This window comes from Peromyscus maniculatus, chromosome 8, assembly GCF_049852395.1.
Source record: "Peromyscus maniculatus bairdii isolate BWxNUB_F1_BW_parent chromosome 8, HU_Pman_BW_mat_3.1, whole genome shotgun sequence".
Classification (NCBI taxonomy): domain Eukaryota; kingdom Metazoa; phylum Chordata; class Mammalia; order Rodentia; family Cricetidae; genus Peromyscus; species Peromyscus maniculatus.
The window spans coordinates 11,801,039-11,824,707 of NC_134859.1; the positions used below are offsets into that span (position 1 = coordinate 11,801,039).

General features: G+C 43.0%; 2 protein-coding genes across 2 annotated transcripts; both read right to left on the bottom strand.

Annotated features, from left to right (window-relative positions):
- Positions 1-8,533: 8,533 nt before the first annotated feature.
- Positions 8,534-9,478, bottom strand: LOC143274428 (olfactory receptor 1f45-like). The gene has a single exon (XM_076577502.1). The coding sequence runs from the start codon at positions 9,476-9,478 to the stop codon at positions 8,534-8,536; it is 945 nt and encodes a 314-aa protein (XP_076433617.1).
- Positions 9,479-16,288: 6,810 nt separating this feature from the next.
- On the bottom strand, positions 16,289-18,650 carry LOC143274514 (olfactory receptor 1f45-like). Its single transcript, XM_076577797.1, has 2 exons — positions 17,734-18,650; positions 16,289-16,355 (listed from the first exon to the last, which is right to left on the bottom strand). The coding sequence occupies exons 1-2, from the start codon at positions 18,648-18,650 to the stop codon at positions 16,289-16,291; spliced, it is 984 nt and encodes a 327-aa protein (XP_076433912.1).
- Between the last annotated feature and the right edge of the window lie 5,019 nt (positions 18,651-23,669).

The following is a 23,669-nucleotide window of genomic DNA, read 5'->3' on the forward strand; positions in this document are numbered from 1 at the left end:
AGAACATGATCAAACTCTCTTTTTATGAGGCTACAGTTACCCTGATACCCAAACCACACAAAGATGGGACAAAGAAAGAGAATTACAGACCAATCTCCCTCATGAACATTGATGCAAAAATACTCAACAAAATATTGGCAAACAGACTCCAAGAACACATTAAAAAAATTATTCACCATGACCAAATAGGTTTCATCCCAGGGATACAAGGATGGATCAACATATGAAAATCTGTCAATGTTATACATCATATAAACAAACTGAAAGAAAAAAACCACATGATCATTTCATTAGATGCTGAAAAAGCCTTTGACAAAATTCAACACCCCTTCATGATAAAGGTCTTAGGGAGATCAGGAATACAGGGATTATACCTAAACATAATAAAGGCAATTTACAGCAAGCCAATAGCCACCATCAAATTAAATGGAGAGAAACTCAAAGCGATTCCACTAAAATCAGAAACAAGACAAGGCTGTCCACTCTCCCCATATTTATTCAATATAGTACTTGAAGTTTTAGCTAGAGCAATAAGACAACATAAGGAGATCAAGTGGATACAAATTAGAAAGGAAGAAGTCAAACTTTCACTATTTGCAGATGATATGATAGTATACATAAGTGACCCCAATAATTCTACCAGGGAACTCCTACAGCTGATAAATTCCTTAGTAAAGTGGCAGGATACAAGATCAACTCAAAAAAGTCAGTAGCCCTCCTATACACAAATGATAAAAGGGCTGAGAAAGAAGTCAGAGAAACATCACCCTTTACAATAGCCACAAATAATATAAAATACTTTGGGGTAACTGGCGCCCAATGTGGGGCTCGAACCCACGACCCTGAGATTAAGACTCTCATGCTGTACCGACTGAGCTAGCCGGGCTCTTATATTTTTGGTTGTGAGCCTAGCCTTTAACGGCCGAGCCATCTCTCCAGCCGGCAAGGTGAGGTAGCTGTGGCTTGTTCTGTATCTCTGATCTTCCAGCTTCACCCCAATACCTGGCTCACAGGTTTGATTTTATTAATAAGAACTTTTAAGATTCCTTCTACAGGTAACACTAACTAAACAAGTGAAGGACCGGTATAATAAGAACTTTAAGTCTCTAAAGAAAGAAATTGAAGAAAATATCAGAAAATGGAAAGATCTCCCATGCTCATGGATAGGTAGGATTAACATAGTAAAAATGGCAATCTTACCAAAAGCAATCTACAGATTCAATGCAATCCCCATCAAAATCCAAACACAGTTCTTCACAGACTTGGAAAGAAAAATACTCAGCTTTATACGGAAGAACAAAAAACCCTATGATAGCTAAAAGAATCCTGCACAATAAAGCAACATCTGGAGATATCACCATCCCTGACCTCAAGCTCTACTATAGAGCTATAGTAATAAAAACAGGTTGGTACTGGCATAAAAACCAACATATGGACCAATGGAATTGAATTGAAGACCCTGACATTAATCCACACACATGTGAACACCTGATTTTTTACAAAGAAGCCAAAACTATACAATGGAAAAAAGAAAGTATCTTCAACAAATGTGCTGGCCTAACTGGATGTCAATATGTAAAAGATTACAAAGAGATCCATATCTGTCACCATGCACAAAACTCAAGTCCAAGTGGATCAAAGACCTCAACATAAATCCAGTCACACTGAACTTGACAGAAGAGAAAGTAGGATGTAATCTTGAACGCATTGGCAGAGGAGATCACTACCTAAATATAACACCAGTAGCACAGACACTGAGAGCAACAATTAATAAGTGGGACCTCTTGAAACTAAGAAGCTTTTGCAGGGCAAAAGAAACAATCAATAAGACAAAAAGACAGCCTACAGAATGGGAAAAGACCTTCACCAACCCCACATCTGACAGAGGACTGATCTCCAAAGTATATAAAGAACTCATGAAACTAGACATCAAAATACTGAATAATCCAATTAAAAATGGGTTACAGAGCTAAACAAAGAATTCTCAAAAGAAGAATCTCAAATGGCTGAAAGACATTTAAGGAAATGCTCAACATCCTTAGTCATCAGAGAAATGTAAATCAAAACAACTCTGAGATACCATCTTACACCTGTCAGAATGGCTATGATCAAAAACAATAATGACAGTCTATGTTGGAGAGGATGTGGAGCAAGGGGAACACTCCTCCACTGTTGGTGGGAGTACAAACTTGTACAACCACTGTGGAAATCAGTATGTTGGTTTCTCAGAAAATTGGGACTCAATCTACCTCAAGATCCACCCATACCACTCTTGGGCATATACCCAAGGAATGCTCAAATCATACCACAATGCTCAATTATGTTCATAGCAGCATTATTCATAATACCCTGAACCTGGAAACAACCTAGATGCCCATTAGTTGAAGAATGGATTAAGAAAATGTGGAACACTGAATGACTGGGTGCATTCTGAGGACTGTCCTTAGGCACCTTTATGATCCTCTGACATACAGACTAAGATGGCTATGATGTCCATAAGGGTTCTGTTTCATAGTACTTCATGGCTGCCCATTTCTACTGGGTGCTTCTTGGGAGTGGGTCTGCCTGTGTTCAACTTCAATGGGTACGGTCCAGTAGTTTATCATTGCCGATACACCATTAGTCACCAGCGACACAGAGGAGCCCTGCTCTCCTGTGTCCTTGTAAATAACTAAAAGTACTCCTTTTTCCACACTGACCAGTCCAGCTGAGGTCACACTATTGTTCTAATTCATATTCCGTGGTTATAACGAGTCTGGGCACCTTCCCATACATTCACTGACCTCCGAACTACCCTTATCAAAGTGTTTTCAGGTTCTTCTGCCCATTTCTCCTTGGAGACATCTGCCCTTTTCTTATTGACTTTAAAGAGCTCTTTTTGGATGTTTATTTATTTTAAGGTAGGATCTCATTTTGTAGCTCTGGCTGACCTGAAGCTCTCTATGTAAACCAGGCCTCAAATTCACGGAGATCTGCCTGCCTCTGACTCCTGAGTACTGGGGTTAAAGGTGTGCAGCACCTTGCCTGGTTTAGAAGAATTCTTTATGTACAGCTCAAACAAAAGTCCCTAATATGTTGCTGTGCACACATGCATAGCAAACGCCCATGACTTTTTTTATTTTTCTCTCACTGAAAATAGATTTTTATACAATATGTTTTGATTGTGGCTGCCCCTGACTTTTAATTGTGGTTATCAAGGAGTGATACTAATAATAATAAAAAAAAAAACTCTACATAACAAAAAAAAAGAAAAAGAAAATGTGGTACAAAAAAGGAAGAAGAAAGAAAGAAAATGTGGTACATATATACAATAGAGCACTACTCAACAGAGAAAAACAGTGACATCATGAAATTTGCAGGCAAATGGATGGAACTAGAAAATATCATCCTGAGTGAGGTAATCCAGACTCAGAAGGAAAAACATGATATGTACTCACTTATAAGTGGATACTAGATATAAAGCAAAGGACAGTTAGACTGCAAACCACAGATCCAGGGAGGCTACCTAGCAGGGGGGACCCTAAGATGACTGTAGCATATAATAAGTTTTGGTTTTGCCCAATCACTGGGCAAGCTTTAGTGAAACATTTTACTATTAGGATAAGAATTTGTACTGTATCAAGCTGATGAAAGAAAATGCTGACTGTACTTTCAGGAGGGGAGGCTAAAATCTTTTTAGATAATGGATTAGCCTATAGAAAAATGTCTTCTTTAAATCAAACAGAGAAGGGGAAGATAAGAATCTCACTTACAGAACTTAAGTAAAACATAGCTCTCTGAAGAGATGAAGATAGGTTTCTTCTGTATCCCAGAATCTAATCAATATTTATATGTATAATTCAGCTATTATTTGGCTTAAAAGGGCTTATTGGGAAATGTTATCATTTTTACTATTTTCTACAGAGAAAATACTTACCAGTTTTAAATAACCTTGGACTTTTGAATTATAACCTGTTTTTATGTTCAAGCTATCTGTGTATCTCCTGCAGTTGTACATAAAATTCTTTTACATTCAAAAAAGGACAAATTGTACTATAGAATTGTATTACATAAAATATTGAATACACAAATTCATAGAGACAGAAAGATTAGATGTTATCTCAACATGAAGAAGAAAGGAATATAGAGAAATGATTTCCTAAGTACAGAATTTCTGTTTTGTGTGATGGAAAAGCCCCACAAATGGACAGTAGTATCAGGACATAATATCATGAATGTAATAAATCAATACAATAATGTAATTAATAAATATCATAAATATAGTTATTGAATAAATACTGCGAATGCAATCAATGAATACCACAAATGCAATTAATTTCATGAGTGTAATTAATGAATATCATGAGTGTAATTAAAAAATAAATTCAAAAAAAATTAAATAAATAAAACTAAAAAACAAATTAAAAAAATAAAATAAAAAATAAAGAAAATGATAATCACTATGTAGTCTGGGCTACATAGGCATGTCTCTCTCACACACAAATACAATAAGATAAAATAGAAGAGCAGAGTTCAAGGGCATCGATGAAATGTTGTTGTCTCTTAGTTAATTCTTGTATCTATGTGCTTTGAACATCTATGCTATCTGCTCTTACGTATGTTTGAAATTCTCTACAATGAAGATGTTAGTTAAATATCAGCACTTTTGCTGGCCATGGTGGCACATGCCTTTAATCCCAGCACCTGAAACAGAAGCAAGTGGATTCCTGTGCATTTGAAGCCAGTCTAGACTGCACAGTGAGACCCTGTCTCAACACCCAAAACCATGACTTTTGTAAGCTTGGAAAATGGCTCAGTAGGTAAAGTGCTTGTCCTGTAGTCCTAAAGACCAGAGTCCAGATTCCCAGCACCCACATCTAAACCAAATGAGTGTGTGGCCAGCCTGTGATCTAGTCCAAGAGGCAGCTATGCGATCCCCCGGGGAAGCCGGCTCGGTAAACTGACTGACTCTGCCAGCTCTGGGGTCAGAGAGAGAGCCTGCCTCCATATAGAAAGTGGAGAGGGATTGCAGAAGACACCGGGCATCATCCTCTGACTTCTACATGCTTGTGCACACATATGTGTGTACACACACACACACACACACACACACACACACACACACAGTTTTATTCAGTGATTAGTAAAGTTTAAGGAAAATAGAAATACCAGAACTGCAGAGGATGTGGTGAAAGATTGCATCATGACCCGCTCAGAAACAACTGAAGGGCTGACTGGAGTGGAACAATACCTGCCGTACACGTCTAAGTCTCCTCAGGGAGAGTGAGCAAGGATGACCCAGAGACAAGGTCAGCCTGGCCTACATAACTCCTCAAACAAAACAACAACAACAACAACAACCACCTGGGAGAGGTTTCCCACATACTAACAATGACCTCAGAAACTAGTCTCTTTTAAGATAGTGGAGGAGGTCCTTGTGCTCAGAGATAAGCCCTAGGGAGCCAGGAATGTTAAACACACAGGGCTGTCTCTACAAAGGGAGACAGGTGTAACCCTTTTCCACCCAGGATTCTAGGAGCAGACATGGTTAATAGCCTGGTAACTCTTAGCTCTCCGAGGCCAGGCCGCACTGGCTTCCCCAGGCCCTTATCTTGAACTTGTCTCAGTCAGCTGACAGCACGGTACTCCCCCAGGTCCCTATCGTGAGCCTGGTCACCTTGAGCCTGTGTCCTCAGTTAACCTATGGACCATCTTTATGGAAGACCTCACTAGTACTTTACAGTGAGTTTCAATGTAGTCAAGGCTTAAGCTTTGTTGTGCACGTGGCATTGAGTTAATTATCCCCAGGAAAGGTTTTACCCAATTGTGCTGTGCTTAAAAGTGCCTAAAATAAACTACTCGGTGTCAAGAGTCCGGGAGTTTGAACGAGCACTGGCCACTGAGTCCTGTTGAACTGAACTACCTTCTTCTCTCCTGAGGATCATTACTGCGCTAGCATGGGCGTAAACAGAGTCAGGTGTCATATAAAAAGTCTGAAAGTAGAAGATGAATAGGAAATTCCGTAGTTCCAGATTCATTTTCATCTGTTTAGTTTTATGAGACAGGATTTCACAGAGTAGCCTAGGATGCTCTGGAACCCACAGAATAGCCTAAGGTGGCCCTGAATTGTGATCCTCCTGTCTCAGGCCTCCTGGTACTGGCATTATAGACCTGTGATACCATGTCAAAAATATTAGTCATTTTCAAAATAAATTTCAAAGCATGCTCTAAGTTTTTTATGTTTTAAAGGAAAAATAAAATTACTAGAGTAAAAAATACATAAAATATGTAAAAATAAAATTATAGAGGCACTCAGTAATTTAGAAACCTCTCATAAAATAACAGTTGAAAACTTGGATGTAGACTAGTATTTGAGAAAAAATATCTGAGCCCATTCACATAAATATGACAAGAGCAGGAGAAATAATGCAGTTGACTGACATGTCTGAATATTGCAATGTAGAAAATATTTCCTTTTCAATCAACTATTTTCTTGCTTTAATGTTGTATGCTACACAATGTTTGTGAGATGATAAAAGCATGAACTCAAACAAGTAGAATTATGTTTTCTGTAGCTCCAAATGAAGCCTTCCCTTCTTGCCTCATCAGCTCTGTGATCTTCCCATTGGATATATTAACATCCAGGTGTCTCCCCAACACATGGCAGATCAAAACCAGCTGTTACTCCACCCAACACCCTCTCCTGGCTGTTGTGGGCACGAGGCATGCACAAGGTACACAGATGTACATGCAAGCAAAACACCCATACAGGTATTAATCAACTAATTAATAAAAATTTAAACACACACACACACACACACACACACACACACACACACGCATGTGCGCATAGGACTTAACAAAAGGACCAACATTTTCAGCTGGCCTTTGTAGTGTGTGAAATGAACAGAGAAAGTCAAATGAGCACGCAGTCCTTGGAACCCTCCATAGGGGTCCGAAGCCCTGACTGCCACTACGGTGACAGAGCTCGCTTTTGTTCTTACAACTTGGGGTCTCAGACTGTATGTGGGGCAGGCACATGTCCAGATAATCTGAAACTCCCCATCCTCCTGCCTCAGCCTCATGGGTGCTGTGATTTTAGGTGTGATCAAGCAAACACGAATTGTTTCCCAACTTTTTAACTTTGGACTCATTTTCAAAACACATTTCAAAGCATAATATAATTTTGGCATTTAACTGAGAAAAATAACTACCATTAAATACAAATGTGAAAGATCTGTGAAAATGAAAAAGTAGACACTGTTTTTAAAAGTTCTGTGATATGATGAAAGCTGAAAGCTAAGATATAAATTTTTAACTAAGTGAAAGTTCCAGGACACTCAGGCTACACAGAGAGACTCGGTCTTAAAAAAAAAAAAAAAAAAGTGGCTCCGAGCAAACCGAGCAACACTGACAAACGGAACAGAGGAAGGAGACAGGGCAGAGTCGACTGAGCCGTCTGGACACTGGGTTGTAGAAGGCACAGCTCATTTTTATTGATTGACCTATTTCCTGCCCCATGTTGTATGCTACATAAGCTCGGAAAAAAAAGAATAACACAGGAAGCCACAGGGGATGCAGAATTGGGGGTTCCTGGTACTCCAAATGAACCCTAACTTCTCAACCCACTTAGTCAGATCTTCCCCTGATGTGGGCTCAGGCAAGGTCTCTGCTGTGAGAGAGAATGAACAGCTGTGCTGTCCCAGAGGTGGCCTGACACTCCCAACCAGATCCTAGTGCTCTGCTAAGGGACAAAGAGAATTACATGGACCATCAGCAGCAAATACAGCCTCTGATACATTGATAGTACAAGACACAAAAGACCATGTTGTGACCACATCTTAACACAAGCACAAGGATCACCCACTCCCAACAAAAACAACTGCATCCATTGCCCTGGAATGGAAAACACACGCGGCTGCCACTCCATGGCCAGGCAGAGACCAGTCTTCTACAGGACTCAGGAAGCACATCCCATCCAGAACAGAAATCAATTCCCAATTCCAACTACACCCAACACAGGCTCTGGCTTATCATTAGTCCGTTTCCAGTGCTGTCCCATTGAGACTCCCCATTCCCCACGGCTGTGATCTCTTACAGCGAGAGGAAAAGTACAGGTGTGTTCTTGGTGGATTTTGCCAAGGCATTGACAAGACAATCTGAATAAAGACATTAGTTAGAGTTTTTATCATTATTTTACCTGAAGGAATTGTGTCCTAGGTTTTACTCTCCAGAACAGGTTCTTTTCTTTAGAGCATTTTTTATGCGTATGGGTGGTTTGTCGACAGGGATTTCTGTGCACCATTAGCAGGCCTGGTGCCATCTGGAGGAGGGTTCAAATCCCAGAGAACTGTAGTTGCAAATAGTTGTGAGCCACTTTGTGGCTGCTGGAAATCAAATCCAGGTCCTCTGCAAGAATGGCCAGGGCTCCTAAATGTGGGTCATCTCTAAAGCTCCCAGTACATGTTTTCCTTACAAAAGGTAAGTGAAGGTTCAGATAATTGATAGAATTCTTGGACATTAGTTCCCTCCATGATATTTGTCACTTTCAACATTATTGAGCAGATAAATATTTCATGGTAAGCACTTTCCTTAAAGCTCCTTTCATGTCCTTGTTCCTCAGGCTGTAGATGAAAGGGTTCAGCATGGGGGTCACCACTGTGTACATCATGGCAGCTGCCATGTCACTCCCAGCTGAGTGAGAGGAGGAAGGGTTGAAATACAGGGATATGATGGTGCCATAGAAGAGGCCGACCACAGCCAGGTGGGAGCTGCAGGTGGAGAAGGCTTTCCATCTTCCCCTCGCGGATGAGACTCTCAGGATAGCACAAGTAATAAGGACATAAGACACAAGGATGCAAACAAACGGAGCTATCATTAACAGCCCTGCAACATAGAGAATCATCAGCTCATTGAGGTGTGTGTCTGAGCAGGAGAGTTTCAGGAGGGGGGTCACTTCACAGAAGAAGTGGGGGATGATGTTGTCTGCACAGAATGAGAGTCTAGCCATGAGCAGGGTGTGCAACAGAGCATTCAAGCTGGATACAACCCATGACCCAACCACCATGAGGACACAGAGCTGATGGGTCATCTTTGTTGTGTAGTGTAAGGGGTGGCATATGGCCACATACCGGTCATAGGCCATCACAGCCAGCAGGAAATCATCCATGTTAGCAAACACACAAAGAAAGTACAGCTGTGTGAGACACCCAGAGAAGGAAATGGCCTGATTCCTGAGTACATGAATGGCCAGCACCTTGGGGACAGTGGTGGATGAGAAGCAGACATCCACAAAGGACAGGTTACTGAGGAAGAAGTACATGGGGGTGTGCAGGCGGGAGTCTGTGCCGATGGCCAGGATGATGAGCAGGTTTCCCAGGACAGTGGCCAGGTACATGATGAGGAAGAGCAGGAAGAGGAGCTGCTGCTGCTGCTGGGGCTGCCTGGAGAGTCCCAGGAGGAGGAACTCGGAGACGCTGGACTGGTTGCTGCCTCTCATGGTCTGAGCCAAGCTACAAAGAACAGAGACAGAGGTGAGAAATGTAGAAGCTGGGGGTTTAGATGTGGCAGATCATGCTTCATTGATGGGCATGTTAAAGATATAGCTTTACCCACATCCCAGTCTACACGTTTCAGTCTAGAGTGGTTCTGGTCCCACTGGCTTCACCCATTCGCTTGACTGAATAAAACATAATCACAGTTTTTACACATCCCCCCCGACTCCCCACAATCATGTTCTCCTGTTAACATCCCAAGTCCTTCTCCCACTTCCTAGCATCAAAGAAAGAATGGGAAAAACAGCTGATTTTTCTCAAACTCTCCATGAATATTCCTGATTTTTGCTGTTGCTCCTTGATGCAGGAAGAGTGAATGTTACTCCTTATAAAAGAAACACTGTGGTCTCTACTGTTCTAAAATACCCAGACAAGTAGATGCTGTGGTTTCAATCTATGTGTCACCTTGATGTTTCTAAGGATTAGAAAATCTTAGAATCCTAAGAAGATTCTGAGCAAGTGAAGAGTGAATGATCACCGTCCTGGCCCTTTGTAAGAACAGAGATTTGTGAGAATCAGATGGGTGTTTACGGCAGCATCCGTCCCACTGGGTCTGGACTCCCTGAGCATCTCATTAGAGAGAAGCAGAAAGTCACTGTCCCACCTGTTTCCTCATCCCTGGGGATCAGCGATGATGTCAAACCTGCCATCTCAATCCTGGGTCAGCCCCTGGAGAGAAGGTGATCTGGGTGGAGACAAGACCAAGGGAAGATTCTCTTAGAACTTCTTCATCTTAATGATGGAGACCCACAGGTTTGAGGGGGTTGTTTCTTATTTTCTTAACACAGAACCTTGGGGTACTGTAGCACTGCCAGAGAGACCTTTGCCTTTTTTTCCTAATAACTTAGTCATTTCCTGTGTAGGGTTTGGTAGCACATTTGCAATAGAATGTGCTTGGAGCAGATATGAGAGAGTGGCTTTACATATCTAAGCTTGATCCCTTACAACATCTGATGTAAAGATGAAGGAGAGGTGGAGGGGCATAGAATTTGCCATGACGGGAACTCCATGCTCCAAGAGTAGATCTCTTTTGGGATATCTTCCAGCTCACAAAGGATCACCATTGTAGAAATGGTCCCCTAATCTCTGCACCCTCTAGAGTCTCTCTTTAACACCCCAGTTTACCTCTTTTTGTGTTTTATGGTGATATCTATCCACACCTCCCACACTGTGAGTCCCCTGCTGATGCACCTGGTGAAGGACAGCTTTGGAGGACCTTGGTATTGTTAGAACTCTCTTCCGTTTTGTTGACTACATGACTTGTAAAACTCTTGTACTTTGCACCATCGTGACTGACACAAATCAATGGACATAAATGACACTATAGAATCCAATAATTACATAACCTCGTTAAAGGAATAGTTTCTGAGGTGGTTGGTGTGTGTTCTGACCCACAGGAGAATTCCTTCCAGCTAGTTTTGGTGCTGTTGTTTTGAGGAATCTTGGTATGTAGCCCAGGCTGACTCCAACCTCTTTTTTTTTTCTTTTACCCTCCTCAGCCTCCCTGAGTACTGACATTATAAGCGTGTACCACCACAACCAGCCCTTTAAATTATTTTTTAGTAGGACACGAGGTTGCTTCTCACCACATCCAGATCAGTTCTGGGTATTTGTTTTAGCCAGACTCAATTCCAGCATGAAGAGGCGATAGTGCATGAAGTCTCCCTCTGGTTAGGAGGTTATTGGTAATTAATAGCTTCTGGGAAAGAAAGGGAGAGTCAGCCATGTTCAAGTGGACAGCCACACACCCAAGAATGCATGAACAGCATAAACTGAACCAGATGGGTACGAGGGAAAAAACAACAAATAACTATGTTGGGTAGGAGGGAATGTGGGTATGGGAACAGGTGGAAAGTGCTGAACATGATTGAAACATCACTGTACAAACTTCTAAAGAACTAGTTTTTAAATTTCTGTTTATTTTATGTTCATTGGTGTTTGTTTTGCCTACATGTGTGTCTGGGTGAGGGTGTCAGAAGACCTGGAACTGGAGTACAGACAGATGTGAGCTTCCAAGTGGGTTCTGGGAATTGAAGTTTGGTCTTCTGGAAGAGTAGCCAGTGCTCTAAACCCCTGGGCCATCTCTCTAGACCAAGAACTAATTTTTTTAATCACAAGAAAGAAACAAAAATTGAGTAGCAACAATTCCCAGAGAAAACTCCCTGAAACCTCAGATTTCATCATTTTAACTTGTTTAAGGTTTTGGATGAAGTCGGCTATTCAGATTTTTCTGAAGTACAGAAACAGAGACTATTGCAACATTTTCTCAGTGAAACTTTCCTTTTTGCAGATATCTGGTTATTTCCTGCTGGGCCTTATGTCCCCTTTGAAGACAGGGAGAGCTGGAAGTTCTAGAGCAGCAGGTTGAAGAACCCCAAGAGAGGAAAAGATGGAGGAGGACAAGCCTGCTGTGCCTAGGAACTCCACAGTAGACTTCTTGGGAAGCTCCTAGCTCACCATGGATCTCCATTTTGCAAATGCTGCCTAATCTAGACACCAGGAGTATGTCTTCAAGATCCCCATTTATACTCTAACACCTCCCTCCCAAGGAGGATCATAACTGATCTCAGAAATGAGACTGGGGACTAGAAACTCCTAGGCCACCCTTCACTGTAATTTGATCTGTCCCTGTAAATCCAGAAGCTGGAAACTTTCTCCTGTCTGACTCACAGATGAGTAAACAAGAGGCTGTAGGTGAGAGCAAAGATGGAAAGATGTAGCGAGGAGCTGGGGAGAGCTGGAGAAAGCCCTGCTGCTGTCCAGCTCAGGAGTCAGGTATTTTCTGAGGACCAGAGAGGCGCTGCCTTCACCAGCAGTCCTCAGTGGATGTGCTGAAAGCCAAATGGTGCTGGTCTAATTATTAAAGGAAGAGATGTTCATGAACATGATAGGTTGGGCATGGTGGCTCACACATGTAATAACAGGACTGTGGAGGCTGAGGACAGAGAGTTGATAAGAGTCCCAGACCTCCCTGAGCTACATAGTTGGCCCCTGTCTCAAAAACAAAGGCAGACCAAAGGAAAAGAAGAAAGGACGGAAGGAAGGAAGGAAGGAAGGAAGGAAGGAAGGGAGGGAGGGAGGGAGGGAGGGAGGGAGGGAGGGAGGGAGGGAGGGAGGAAGAAAAAAGGAAGGAAGGAAAGAAGGAAGGAAGGAAGGAAATGAAAATGATAATGGATTTGTGACTTGGCTATGCAGCAAGACCCAGTCACAAAAAATAATCACATTCATAACACAAATAAACAAGAACAGGAGGGAAAGAGAAAAACTGCCAGTGGCCTGGTCAGAGCATCAGCCGGTGGCAATAGAAGTTCAGGTGTGAGCCCACCAGGAGAAAGACTCTCTGATGAGAATGTCTCCTGCAAGAATACAGACTCCAGAGAATGTCTTTCACTTATGCTCTGCCTTCATATTGTTTCTGCCACATGCTTTCTCAGGCATCTGATGTAATGTATATGGTGTGGGCAGTCCCCCACTGCCTGTATTGTAGTATGATTTTCCAATCTATTGGTGATCTCTATCTGTAGATTGTCTAAAAGATGACTCCTCCTAAGCTGTACTGTCCATTTGACATCAATAATATTAGCTTAAGTCAGGGATTATAAATTCACTGGAAACTGTTTTAGATCACAGCTCAAGTTTACATAGAAAAATAGTTCAATGTCCCCAGCTGCTAAGACAGTTGTACACTATTACGTGATATAAAGCTTCAAAGTAGCTTTAGATTAGACCAAGTGCCTTGCTGATGGTTTTTAAGATAAACTATTCCCAGGAAAAGCAGTCCAGTTCACAAGGACATAATATCCAGCTATCTGATTTCTTGGACCAAGGTCAAAGGCTCAAAGCAACCTGATGGCTTGCCAGTCTCTACTGCTAGGTCTGGCTGATAACCTAGGACAAGATAACCTAGATCAGTGATTAACTCTCTGCACAAATGCGTAACCTCAGTCTTAGAATATGGGTCTGTAACCTGAAGACTCAGAGTTCAGCCAACTGTTTTTTTATGTTGGGTTCTGAAATTGTGCGGGTGACAGGGAGCAATTAACTGAGGTTAGAGACAAATTCGGCTTTCGTTCAGCTACACCACCAGTGGGGGTTAGAATTCCCAGCTGACCAGGGCGGCTGAGAATGACCTGACTTCATAGCCCTGAGAAGGAGCTACAAGTCTCCTTTTCTATCTCTCTAGACAGAAAGCAGAATGACAGGTTCTTCCTTTGCAGCTGAGAGTTACAGCCCACCAGCTTGGGAGCTGAGATTTATTGCATGTGAGTTGTCTGGATGACTCTGCTTTTAATCATTTACTTAAGAAATTGAATGGGACCTTCAAATGTAACTCCTAATATTCAACATGAAAGACCCTGTTGGGTATATACAACTGTGAAGAACAAAGAGATTCACGGCCAACATGAGAGAATAAAGAGAGAAACCAAAAGAGACTATGTATGAGCTTTTTCCTTCCCTAAAAATCCTCAGATAAAAAAGTCTTAGCTTCGAGACACTGGACTTTCCCTTTGAGCCCTGCCTACAGCCTGGAAGCTGATTCTTCCCAGGCTGTGATTTAAAATTGTGTTGACTGAGAGTCAATTATTCTTGCACATAAGTGATTTGCACATGTGTGGGTTCACTCATCTTTCTTTTACATGTTTGAAATTTTCCACATCAAAGGTTTTAGTTAAAACTCTGAAGTTTTAGGGGTTGGAGAAAATGGCTCATTGATTAAGATTACTGGCTGCTCTTCAAGAGGATCTGGGTTCAAATCCCAGCACACACCCATCTCAGCCCTCACAGCCTTCTGTAACTTCAGATCCAGGGCATCCAATGCCCTGTTCTGTCATCTTTGGCGACCAGCCACAAACATGCAGGCCCAACACCCATACACATAAAATAAAATCAATAAATATGTATGTCAATGCTTTCACTCAATAAAATAGTGAACTTAAAAAAAATTGAAACTCCCAGAACAGATGAAGATGTCCCAAAAGGCAGCTTCGATCCCTGAGACACAAATAAGAACTGTTGATAGGTGGTGCAGGACTGTGACCCAGCACTGGACAGTTTGAGGCAGGAGCTGGAGCTCAAGACCTACCTGGGCTGTACACCAAAACCCATCAAAACAGACAAGAGAAAGAGAGAGAAAGAGAGACAGAGAGAGACAGAGACAGAGACAGAGAGACAGAGACAGAGAGACAGAGACAGAGACAGAGACAGACAGACAGACAGAAGACAGAAACAGAAACAGAAACAGACAAGAGCAGCGAGGAGCTGTGCTTACCAGAGTCTGAACACACCTAGCAACAACCTAAGAAACCATTTCTTTGCAGGAAATTACTATGTGACTGGATTACTGGGGAAGGTGAGCAGGCCTGTTCATGCATGTGTGTGTGCTGTGCACAGACAGGGTGAGGGGACACCAGTTGTAGATGGAGTTGGACCTCATAACATAGCACAGCCAACAATAAATAACTAAACAAGCAAATAACAAGAAGCATACAAGAGCAGCTGGGAGTGGTCCAGAAATTTCAAATGTGGCCACTTCAAACAACAACAAAAAAGTGAATGCATGCAAAGAAACAGGAAATTATAACCCATACAGCAGAACAGCAAACAATGGCCACTTCCTGTGAGAGAGAGCAGAAGCTATGCTTAACAAGAATACTTCAAAGTAGCCATTGCAAAAATATTGACCCATGGGATGGGTAGGAAGATTAAAGAAGAAAATGATGGCTGGGAAGACGGACCCGATGACAATGGCAATTGCTGCTAAGTCTGAGGACCTGCTTGTCATCCTCTGACTTCAACATGGAAAGAGAAAGCCAGCAAGTTGTCCTCTGCCCCACATCGGTAAGCTTTAGAATACACGCTCCCAGGCCAGAAAACACGCACAGTAGACACACAAGCAAATAAGTGTAGAAATAGAACTAAGTGAAAGCTTGACAACAATGCCACATCAAACAGAGAATAGAGAGAGGCCTAGGGAATGGGAGAAAAACAAGGGACCCAGTGGAAACTCGGGAGTGGGGAAGATCTCATTGGAATAAGCAGTTTGTCAATGGGCCTCAGCACATCCGAACTGGAAGAAGACAGAGTGGGCAAGCTTGAAGAAAGTGATAGAGTTAGTGTACAGTGAAGAGCAGAGCAGAAAAAAGAACAAACGAAAATGGACAGTGGGAAAGAGGGGCCGTGCTGTTAGACACATGACAGGACTTTTGAGGGAAAGGAGAGGAAGGAGTGTGGGAAATGTTGAGAAACAATGGCCCACATCTCAATTTAGTTAAAAAACAATAATCTATACATCTCAAAAGTCCTATCAACTTTAACCAACAAGAGACACCCAAAAGAAAAAGGAGGAGGAGGGGGAGGAAGAAGAAGAGGAGGAGAGGGGAGGAGGAGTGTAAGAACTAGAGGTAGGCAGGTCAGTGGTGGCACATGCCTATAATCCCAGCTCTTGAAAGGCAAAGGCAGATGGTTCTCTGTGAGTTTGAGGCCATCTTGGACTACAGAGCAAGTTCCAGGACAGCCAGAGCTTCACAGAGAAACCCTGTCTCCAAGAACACAAGAAAACTAGAGGTGATACATGACCACAAGGAAAGAGTGTCTTCCAGGCACAGTGTGGAAGGTGCACACAAGCTCACAGTGGCTGTGACAACATGCACGACTTTTGAAAGCTGAGGCCACACATAAGCGGCAGAGGAAGTGGGCGGAGTCTCACCCCCAGCTGGAGGGCTGCTGGCCAGTGTTAGCCACTAGGAAGGGAGGAGTCAGTTTTGCTTAGAGTGTAGCCTCTTTAACTCAACCACACTCCAGGGGAAGGCCACCCATCCAGGAGGGTCTGGGCAGCCCAGATTAAACTGGTGGGTGTTAGTTAAAAGGGGGACGAGAGCACACGAAGTTGGGTGAGTTGAGGGGGGGTTAGAAATCTGTGAGGAAGCAGGTGGTCTGGTACAGAATACATTGTTCCAAATTATTCAAAGAACTAAAAAATAAAAATATAAAAACCAAATGAATTAAAATATTGATTACAATTGAAAAATAGAAATCTTAACAATAAAAATACACAAGATCAACCAAACCAAATTATACGCTTCAACCAAATAAGTTTTGTTATGTGATGAAAGCTGAAAGCTAAGATATAAATGTTTAACTAAGTGAAAGTTCCAGGACACTCAGGCTACACAGAGAGACTCGGTCTTAAAAAAAAAAAAAAAAAAAAAAAGTGGCTCTGAGCAAACCCAGCAACACTGACAAAGGGAGCAGAGGAAGGAGAGAGGGTGGAGTCGACTGAGCCGTCTGGACACTGGGTTGTAGAAGGCACAGCTCATTTTTATTGATTGACCTATTTCCTGCCCCATGTTGTATGCTACATAAGCTCGGAAAAAAAGAATAACACAGGAAGCCCCAGGGGATGCAGAATTGGGGGTTCCTGGTACTCCAAATGAACCCTAACTTCTTAACCCACCTAGTCAGATCTTCCCCTGATGTGGGCTCAGGCAAGGTCTCTGCTGTGAGAGAGAATGAACAGCTGTGCTGTCCCAGAGGTGGCCTGACACTCCCATCTGGGTCCTGGCACTCTGCTAAGGGACAAAGAGAATTACATGGACCACCAGCAGCAAATACAGCCTCTGCTACATTGATAGCACAAGACACAAAAGACCATGTTGTGACCACATCTTAACACAAGCACAAGGATCACCCACTCCCAACAAAAACAACTGCATCCATTGCCCTGGAATGGAAAACACACGCGGCTGCCACTCCATGACCAGGCAGAGACCAGTCTTCTACAGGACTCAGGAAGCACATCCCATCCAGAACAGAAATCAATTCCCAATTCCAACCACACCCAACACAGGCTCTGGCTTATCATTAGTCCCTTTCCAGTGCTGTCCCATTGAGACTCCTCCCCATTCCCCACCGCTGTGATCTCTTACAGCGAGAGGAAAAGTACAGGTGTGTTCACGGTGGATTTTGCCAAGGCATTGACAAGACAATCTGAATAAAGACATTAGTTAGAGTTTTTATCATTCCTTTACCTAAAGAATTGTAACCTGGGTCTTGTATCCAGGATGGATAGCACATACTTTTCTTACAAAAGACTAGCGCTGTTTCAGATAATTGATAAAAACACAAAGGATTTTTGGACATTAGTTCCCTCTGTGATATTCACAGCCTTTAACATTTCTGAATAGATAAATATTTCATGGTAAGCACTTTCCTTAAAGCTCCTTTCATGTCCTTGTTCCTCAGGCTGTAGATGAAAGGGTTCAGCATGGGGGTCACCACTGTGTACATCATGGCAGCTGCCATGTCACTCCCAGCTGAATGTGAGGAGGAAGGGTTGAAATACAGGGATATGATGGTGCCATAGAAGAGGCCGACCACAGCCAGGTGGGAGCTGCAGGTGGAGAAGGCTTTCCATCTTCCCCTTGTGGATGAGACTCTCAGGAGAGCACAAGCAATAAGGACATAAGACACAAGGATGCAAACAAACGGAGCTATCATTATCAAGCCTGCAACATAGAGAATCATCAGCTCATTGAGGTGTGTGTCTGAGCAGGAGAGTTTCAGGAGGGGGGTCACTTCACAGAAGAAGTGGGGGATGATGTTGTCTGCACAGAATGAGAGTCTAGCCACGAGCAGGGTGTGCAACAGAGCATTCAAGCTGGATACAACCCATGATCCAGCCACCATGAGGACACAGAGCTGATGGGTCATCTTTGTTGTGTAGTGTAAGGGGTGGCATATGGCCACATACCGGTCATAGGCCATCACAGCCAGCAGGAAATTGTCCATGTCAGCAAACACACAAAGAAAGTACAGCTGTGTGAGACACCCAGAGAAGGAAATGGCCTGATTCCTGAGTACATGAATGGCCAGCACCTTGGGGACAGTGGTGGAGGAGAAGCAGACATCCACAAAGGACAGGTTACTGAGGAAGAAGTACATGGGGGTGTGCAGGCGGGAGTCTGTGCCGATGGCCAGGATGATGAGCAGGTTTCCCAGGACAGTGGCCAGGTACATGATGAGGAAGAGCAGGAAGAGGAGCTGCTGCTGCTGCTGGGGCTGCCTGGAGAGTCCCAGGAGGAGGAACTCAGAGACGCTGGAGTGGTTGCTGCCTCTCATGGTCTGAGCCCAGCTACAGAGAAGAGAGGCAGAAATGTTGGAGCTAAAGGGTTTGAGTGCAAGAAATCATACTACAGACACTGTCATGTAAAAAAAAACATAATTAAACAAAAACCCTGCATTAGAGCTGGAGAGATGTTTTAACTATTATAATGCCTGGCTGGTCTTCCAGAGGACCCAGATTCCCAGTACCCACAGGGTGGACAGCAATAGTGTATAACACTTTCCCAGGTGATCTAGAGACCTCCTACTGAATCACACTGTCAGCTTCCAACACCCTGTCCTAGATTAATCTGGTCCACCAGATTCACCCTAGTGCAGATTAAATATAACATAAAAACATACATGCATGGGCTGCATGACGTTTCAGTGTGTTAAAGTGTTTACTGAACAAACATGACAACCTGAGTTTGACCCCAAAACCCTTTTAAAGGTGGAAGGAGAGTACCAGCTCCACAGTTATCCCTTGACCTCCACATGTGCATGGGGCATATGCACCGCCCACACTTACCCACAATAATGCATGTTTTCTCTTAATGCATGCACAGATGGCCCTTCCCTGAAATCATGTACATCCTGTTAACTTCCCCAGTCCTTAGCAGCTCATAGGAAAAAGAAAATAGCAAGGGCCAGAGAGAAATGAAGACAATTATCCCTAGCCTGTGTCCAAGCACCCCGGATCCTCATGGTAGAAAGAGCAGAACTCCCCTTTAATCCTAGCACTCAGGAGGCAGAGCCAGGTGGATCTCCATGAGTTCTAGGCCAGCCTGGGCTACAGAGTGAGTTCAAGGAAAGGCACAAAGCTACACAGTGAAACCCTGTCTCAAAAAAAAAAAGTATCCTCTGAAGTCCACATACACACATACACACATACACACACACATACACACACACACACACACACACACACACACACACCACATCACATCACAATAAGTGTAATGAACTTCCAAAACACATAATGAGAAATACCTAGTTACTGTTGTTCAACTCTAATTTAGCCTCATGGACTCACAAATGTTGCTATTGGTCCTTCAACACAGAGGAGTGAGCCTCATTTTCTAGTAAAGAAATTGGCATCAGCTCTGTTATTACAGTACCTGACAATTCAGTGCTGTAACTGGCCCATGTTCACTGCTTGGACTTGCTGGGCAATGGTGTTCTTATTCTAAAGGTGGGAAAGTGTCAGAATCCAGGGAGGGTTCTGAGCAAATGAAAAGTGGGTGATCACCATCCTAGCCTTCTGTGCAGCAAGAAGGTCTGGGGGACTCAGGTGGGTATTTCCTGCAGCATCCTTCCCACTGGGCTAGACTCCCTGAGCATCTCATTAAAGACAGGCAGACAGTAATTGTCCTGCCTAGCTCCTGGTCTCTGTGGACCAACAAGAGGGAGAAGGGTAACATCTTACTCCTGGGTCAGAAGTTGGGATAAAGCAGTCTTGGTGGAGACAAGTCCCAGAGGAAATTCCCTGAGTACTTCTTTATCTCAGCGCCCTAAGCCTGTAGGTTTGCAGTTAGTCCAGATTCTCTTTGTTTCAGCAGAAATACTGGAGGTATTACAGCTCAGTTTAGTGAATGTTCTTCTTTCTTTCCTACCTGGCCGTTTACTATACAAGACTTAAGGTACATTTCCAGATGGGAAGATGGGAGATGAGATTGGAATAGATGGAATTAGAACTGAAGCTGACCTCAAAAGAATTTGATGGAAAATACAGGGAAAGGGGGGAAAGATGGAAGAGTATGGAACCAGCCATGACTGAGAAACTCCATGCACCAAGAGTCGACCCTCTTTGCTGTCTTCACGACACACAAAGGATCACCCATGTCTGTAAATCTATAGATTCTTAAGAGTGTGTCTCGGCCGGGCGGTGGTGGCGCACGCCTTTAATCCCAGCACTCGGGAGGCAGAGCCAGGCGGATCTCTGTGAGTTCGAGGCCAGCCTGGGCTACCAAGTGAGCTCCAGGAAAGGCGCAAAGCTACGCAGAGAAACCCTGTCTCGAAAAACCAAAAATAAAAAAAAAAAAAAAAAAAAAAAAAAAAGAGTGTGTCTCCACCAGCCCCACCTAAGCTCTACCACCCCTACCAAAGAGAGATTCATGACTGGACTCAGAAATCTCCTGAATGCTGTGTTTAAAGGCATGAGCCACCATTCGAAGCCTGTTTTTGTTTTCTGAGACATCACACAGTAACCACCAAGGCTGACCTGGATTTATGTGTCAGCTTTTGTTATTTCCTTCCTTATTTCCTTCCTTCCTTCCTTCCCCCTCCATCCCTCCCTTCTTTTTTTCCTTTCTTCCTTCCTTCCTTCCCTCCCTCCCTCCCTCCCTCCCTCCCTCCCTCCCTCCCTCCCTCCCTCCCTCCCTCCTTTCTTTCTTTCTTTCTTTCTTTCTTTCTTTCTTTCTTTGTTTTTTTGAAACAGAGTTTCTCTGTTTAACAACCTTGACTGTCCTGGAACTCACTCTGTAGCCCAGGCTGACCTTGAACTCACAGAGATCTGCCTGCCTCTGCCTCCCTAGTGCTGGGATTATAGGTATGGGCCACCACCACCCAGCTATTGCCTCATTTTCTACAAGAAGGCTGTTGAACACAGTTAGCAAAGTCATAAGTGGTTATTCATACATCTCTAAGTCAGTTTCTGCTAACCTGAATAGACTTTTATAACCTTAGGAATTTGTAAACCCTAATCAAACATACTTTATCAAACATATGTGGTTTCTTATCTAAAATTTATTTGAAACTTGGTGTTGAACAGTTACCAAGGACAGAAGTAATTATATGTATGTCTGTAAATTAGCTTTTGTTAATCTAATTAGACTTTTATAACCTTAGGAGTTCATCACACAAAGATTCATGCTAGGGCTGGAGAGACAGCTCAGTGGTTGAGTGGCTGTTCTTCCAGAGGACTCTGGTTCAATTCCAGCACTCACATGGCAGCTCACAACTGTCTGTAGCTCCAGTTCCAGGGGATCTGACACACTCACACAGACATACATGCAGGCAAAACATCAATATACATAAAATTTAAAAAATTAATTATGGTGATATTTTATTTGTACTGAAATGTGATTTTATTTGTATGTTAATAAATAAAGTTGCCTGAGGGTCAGAGCTAATAGGAAGCCATAGCAGAAGCTGGGCAGTGGTGGTGCACACTTTTAATCCCAGCTCTTGGGAGGCAGAGCTAGACCTGTGTGTTCAAGGATACAGCCAGCATGGAGACACACACCTTTAATCTCAATACCAACCTTAGAAGACCTGCAGGTCTGTACAGACTGGCAGTGACGAGGAGGTCATGTGGTTGGGTTTACAACCAATGAGAAGGCAGAACAGAAAGTCAATAAAAGGACAGACACAGGAAGTAGGTCTCTTTCTGAGGGGAAGGACGACAGTGGCAGCTAAGGGTAAAAAAGGCGGTTTTAAGTCTCAGCTCTCAGCTACTGCTCTGACCTCTTGGGCTTTTAACTCTGCAATTGGCTCTGTGTTTCTTATTTAATAAGACTGTTCATCTACAATTAATAGCAGTCCAAAATATTTTGGAGATCTGCTATTGTTCCCTTAGTCTAAAGAGGACATACAGTGATAAACTGAGGCCTCATTGGACTAAGAAACTTTATGACTGCTACCTTAGTTGGTTTATATCATGTAGCCATCTTACTCATGATGGTGGTGAAGTTGCAATGCATGTACTTCTTAAATCTCACTAAAGATGGCTGCCAGTCACATGATTCTTCTATCCTAATGAGGTCATCAGTCAACATGGAGGCAAGTCACATGGTTGCTATTTAAAAACAGCTATTCTCCTAAATAAGGGTTGAATTTGTTACATATACAGTGAGTAGATCTATTTTTTAAATAAGAGTTGAATCATATATAGCAAATTAAGCTTCACTCTTTTGTTACATGTTTTATTTTGTTTTGGTTTTTTGATTTTGTTTTTTTGAGACAGGGTTTCTCTGTGTAGTTTTGGTGCCTGTTTGGGTCTCACTCTGTAGACCAGGCTAGCCTTAAATTCTGCCTGCCAGAGATCTGCCTGGCTCTGCATCCAAAGTGCTGGGATTTAAAGCATGTGCCGCCACAACAGCCAGCCTTGTTTTGTTTTGATTTGGTTTTGGGTTTCACTGTTACAAGTTTTAAGCTAACTTTTTGTTTCAGATTTTATAGATTGTTTAATCACATCCAAGGAATTTTCAAATCCTGAGCTAAGTGTTTACAAAACAGTTTTTAAGAATTTCTAAGAGCAGGGCACAGAGAAATCATAAAGATAAAAGATTTTTAGTCGGGCAGTGGTGGCCCATGCCTTTAATCCCAGCACTCAGGAGGGAGAAGCAGGCGCATCTTTGTGAGTTCCAGACCAGCTTGGGCTACCAAAAAATGACACGGAGACATATTATTAACTATGAAATGTTGACCTTAGCTTAGGCTTGTCCCATTAGCTCTTATAATGTAAATTAACCTATAACTTTTAATCTATGTTCTCTTACATGGCTGGGTTTCCTTTACTCTGTACTGCCGCCCATCCTGCTTCCTCCACATCAGGCTGGCAACTCCTCTTTTCTTCCTCCTGGAGCTCTCTATCCCCAGATGTCCCCCCTGTCCTCTTCCTGCCTAGCTGTTGGCCATTCAGATCTTTACTGAACCAATCAGTGACGCATCTTCACACAGTGTAAAGGAATATTCCACAACAAGAGACTTCTGGGAGTGTAGAGCAGAGAAAGGTTAGATGTACAAGAATTTGGATCACTTGTTTGTGTAGTAGTGGAGGTTGTTAGGATTTGGGAGAATTTGAAAAGCTAGTGTGCCGTCTTCGGCCACTGAGCTGGACTGAAGACCTCTGCCCCAGCACAGGGAGGCCTTAGTGAGGAGACAAGGAAGGCTCACAGGCAGGAGCTCCATCTGAGGGAGGCTCTATACCCAACACTGCTTGCAGATGAAGCTCCCAGACAGGGACTAGGTTACATCCAATTGAGTTATTGGCCATGGAAATCTCCAACCAACCTGGGCTGTTACCAAGACAATAGG

What these genes read in the sequence shown, in the direction of transcription:
- LOC143274428 (XM_076577502.1), bottom strand. Translation starts at nt 9,478, where the DNA reads ATGAGAGGCAGCAACCAGTCCAGCGTCTCCGAGTTCCTCCTCCTGGGA.
- LOC143274514 (XM_076577797.1), bottom strand. Translation starts at nt 18,650, where the DNA reads ATGAGAGGCAGCAACCACTCCAGCGTCTCTGAGTTCCTCCTCCTGGGA. An exon ending in GGAGCTTTAAGGAAAGTGCT is followed by an intron (nt 16,356 to 17,733) that starts TACCATGAAATA and finishes CTGCCCAGACCC; the next exon opens with TCCTGGATGGGTGGCCTTCC.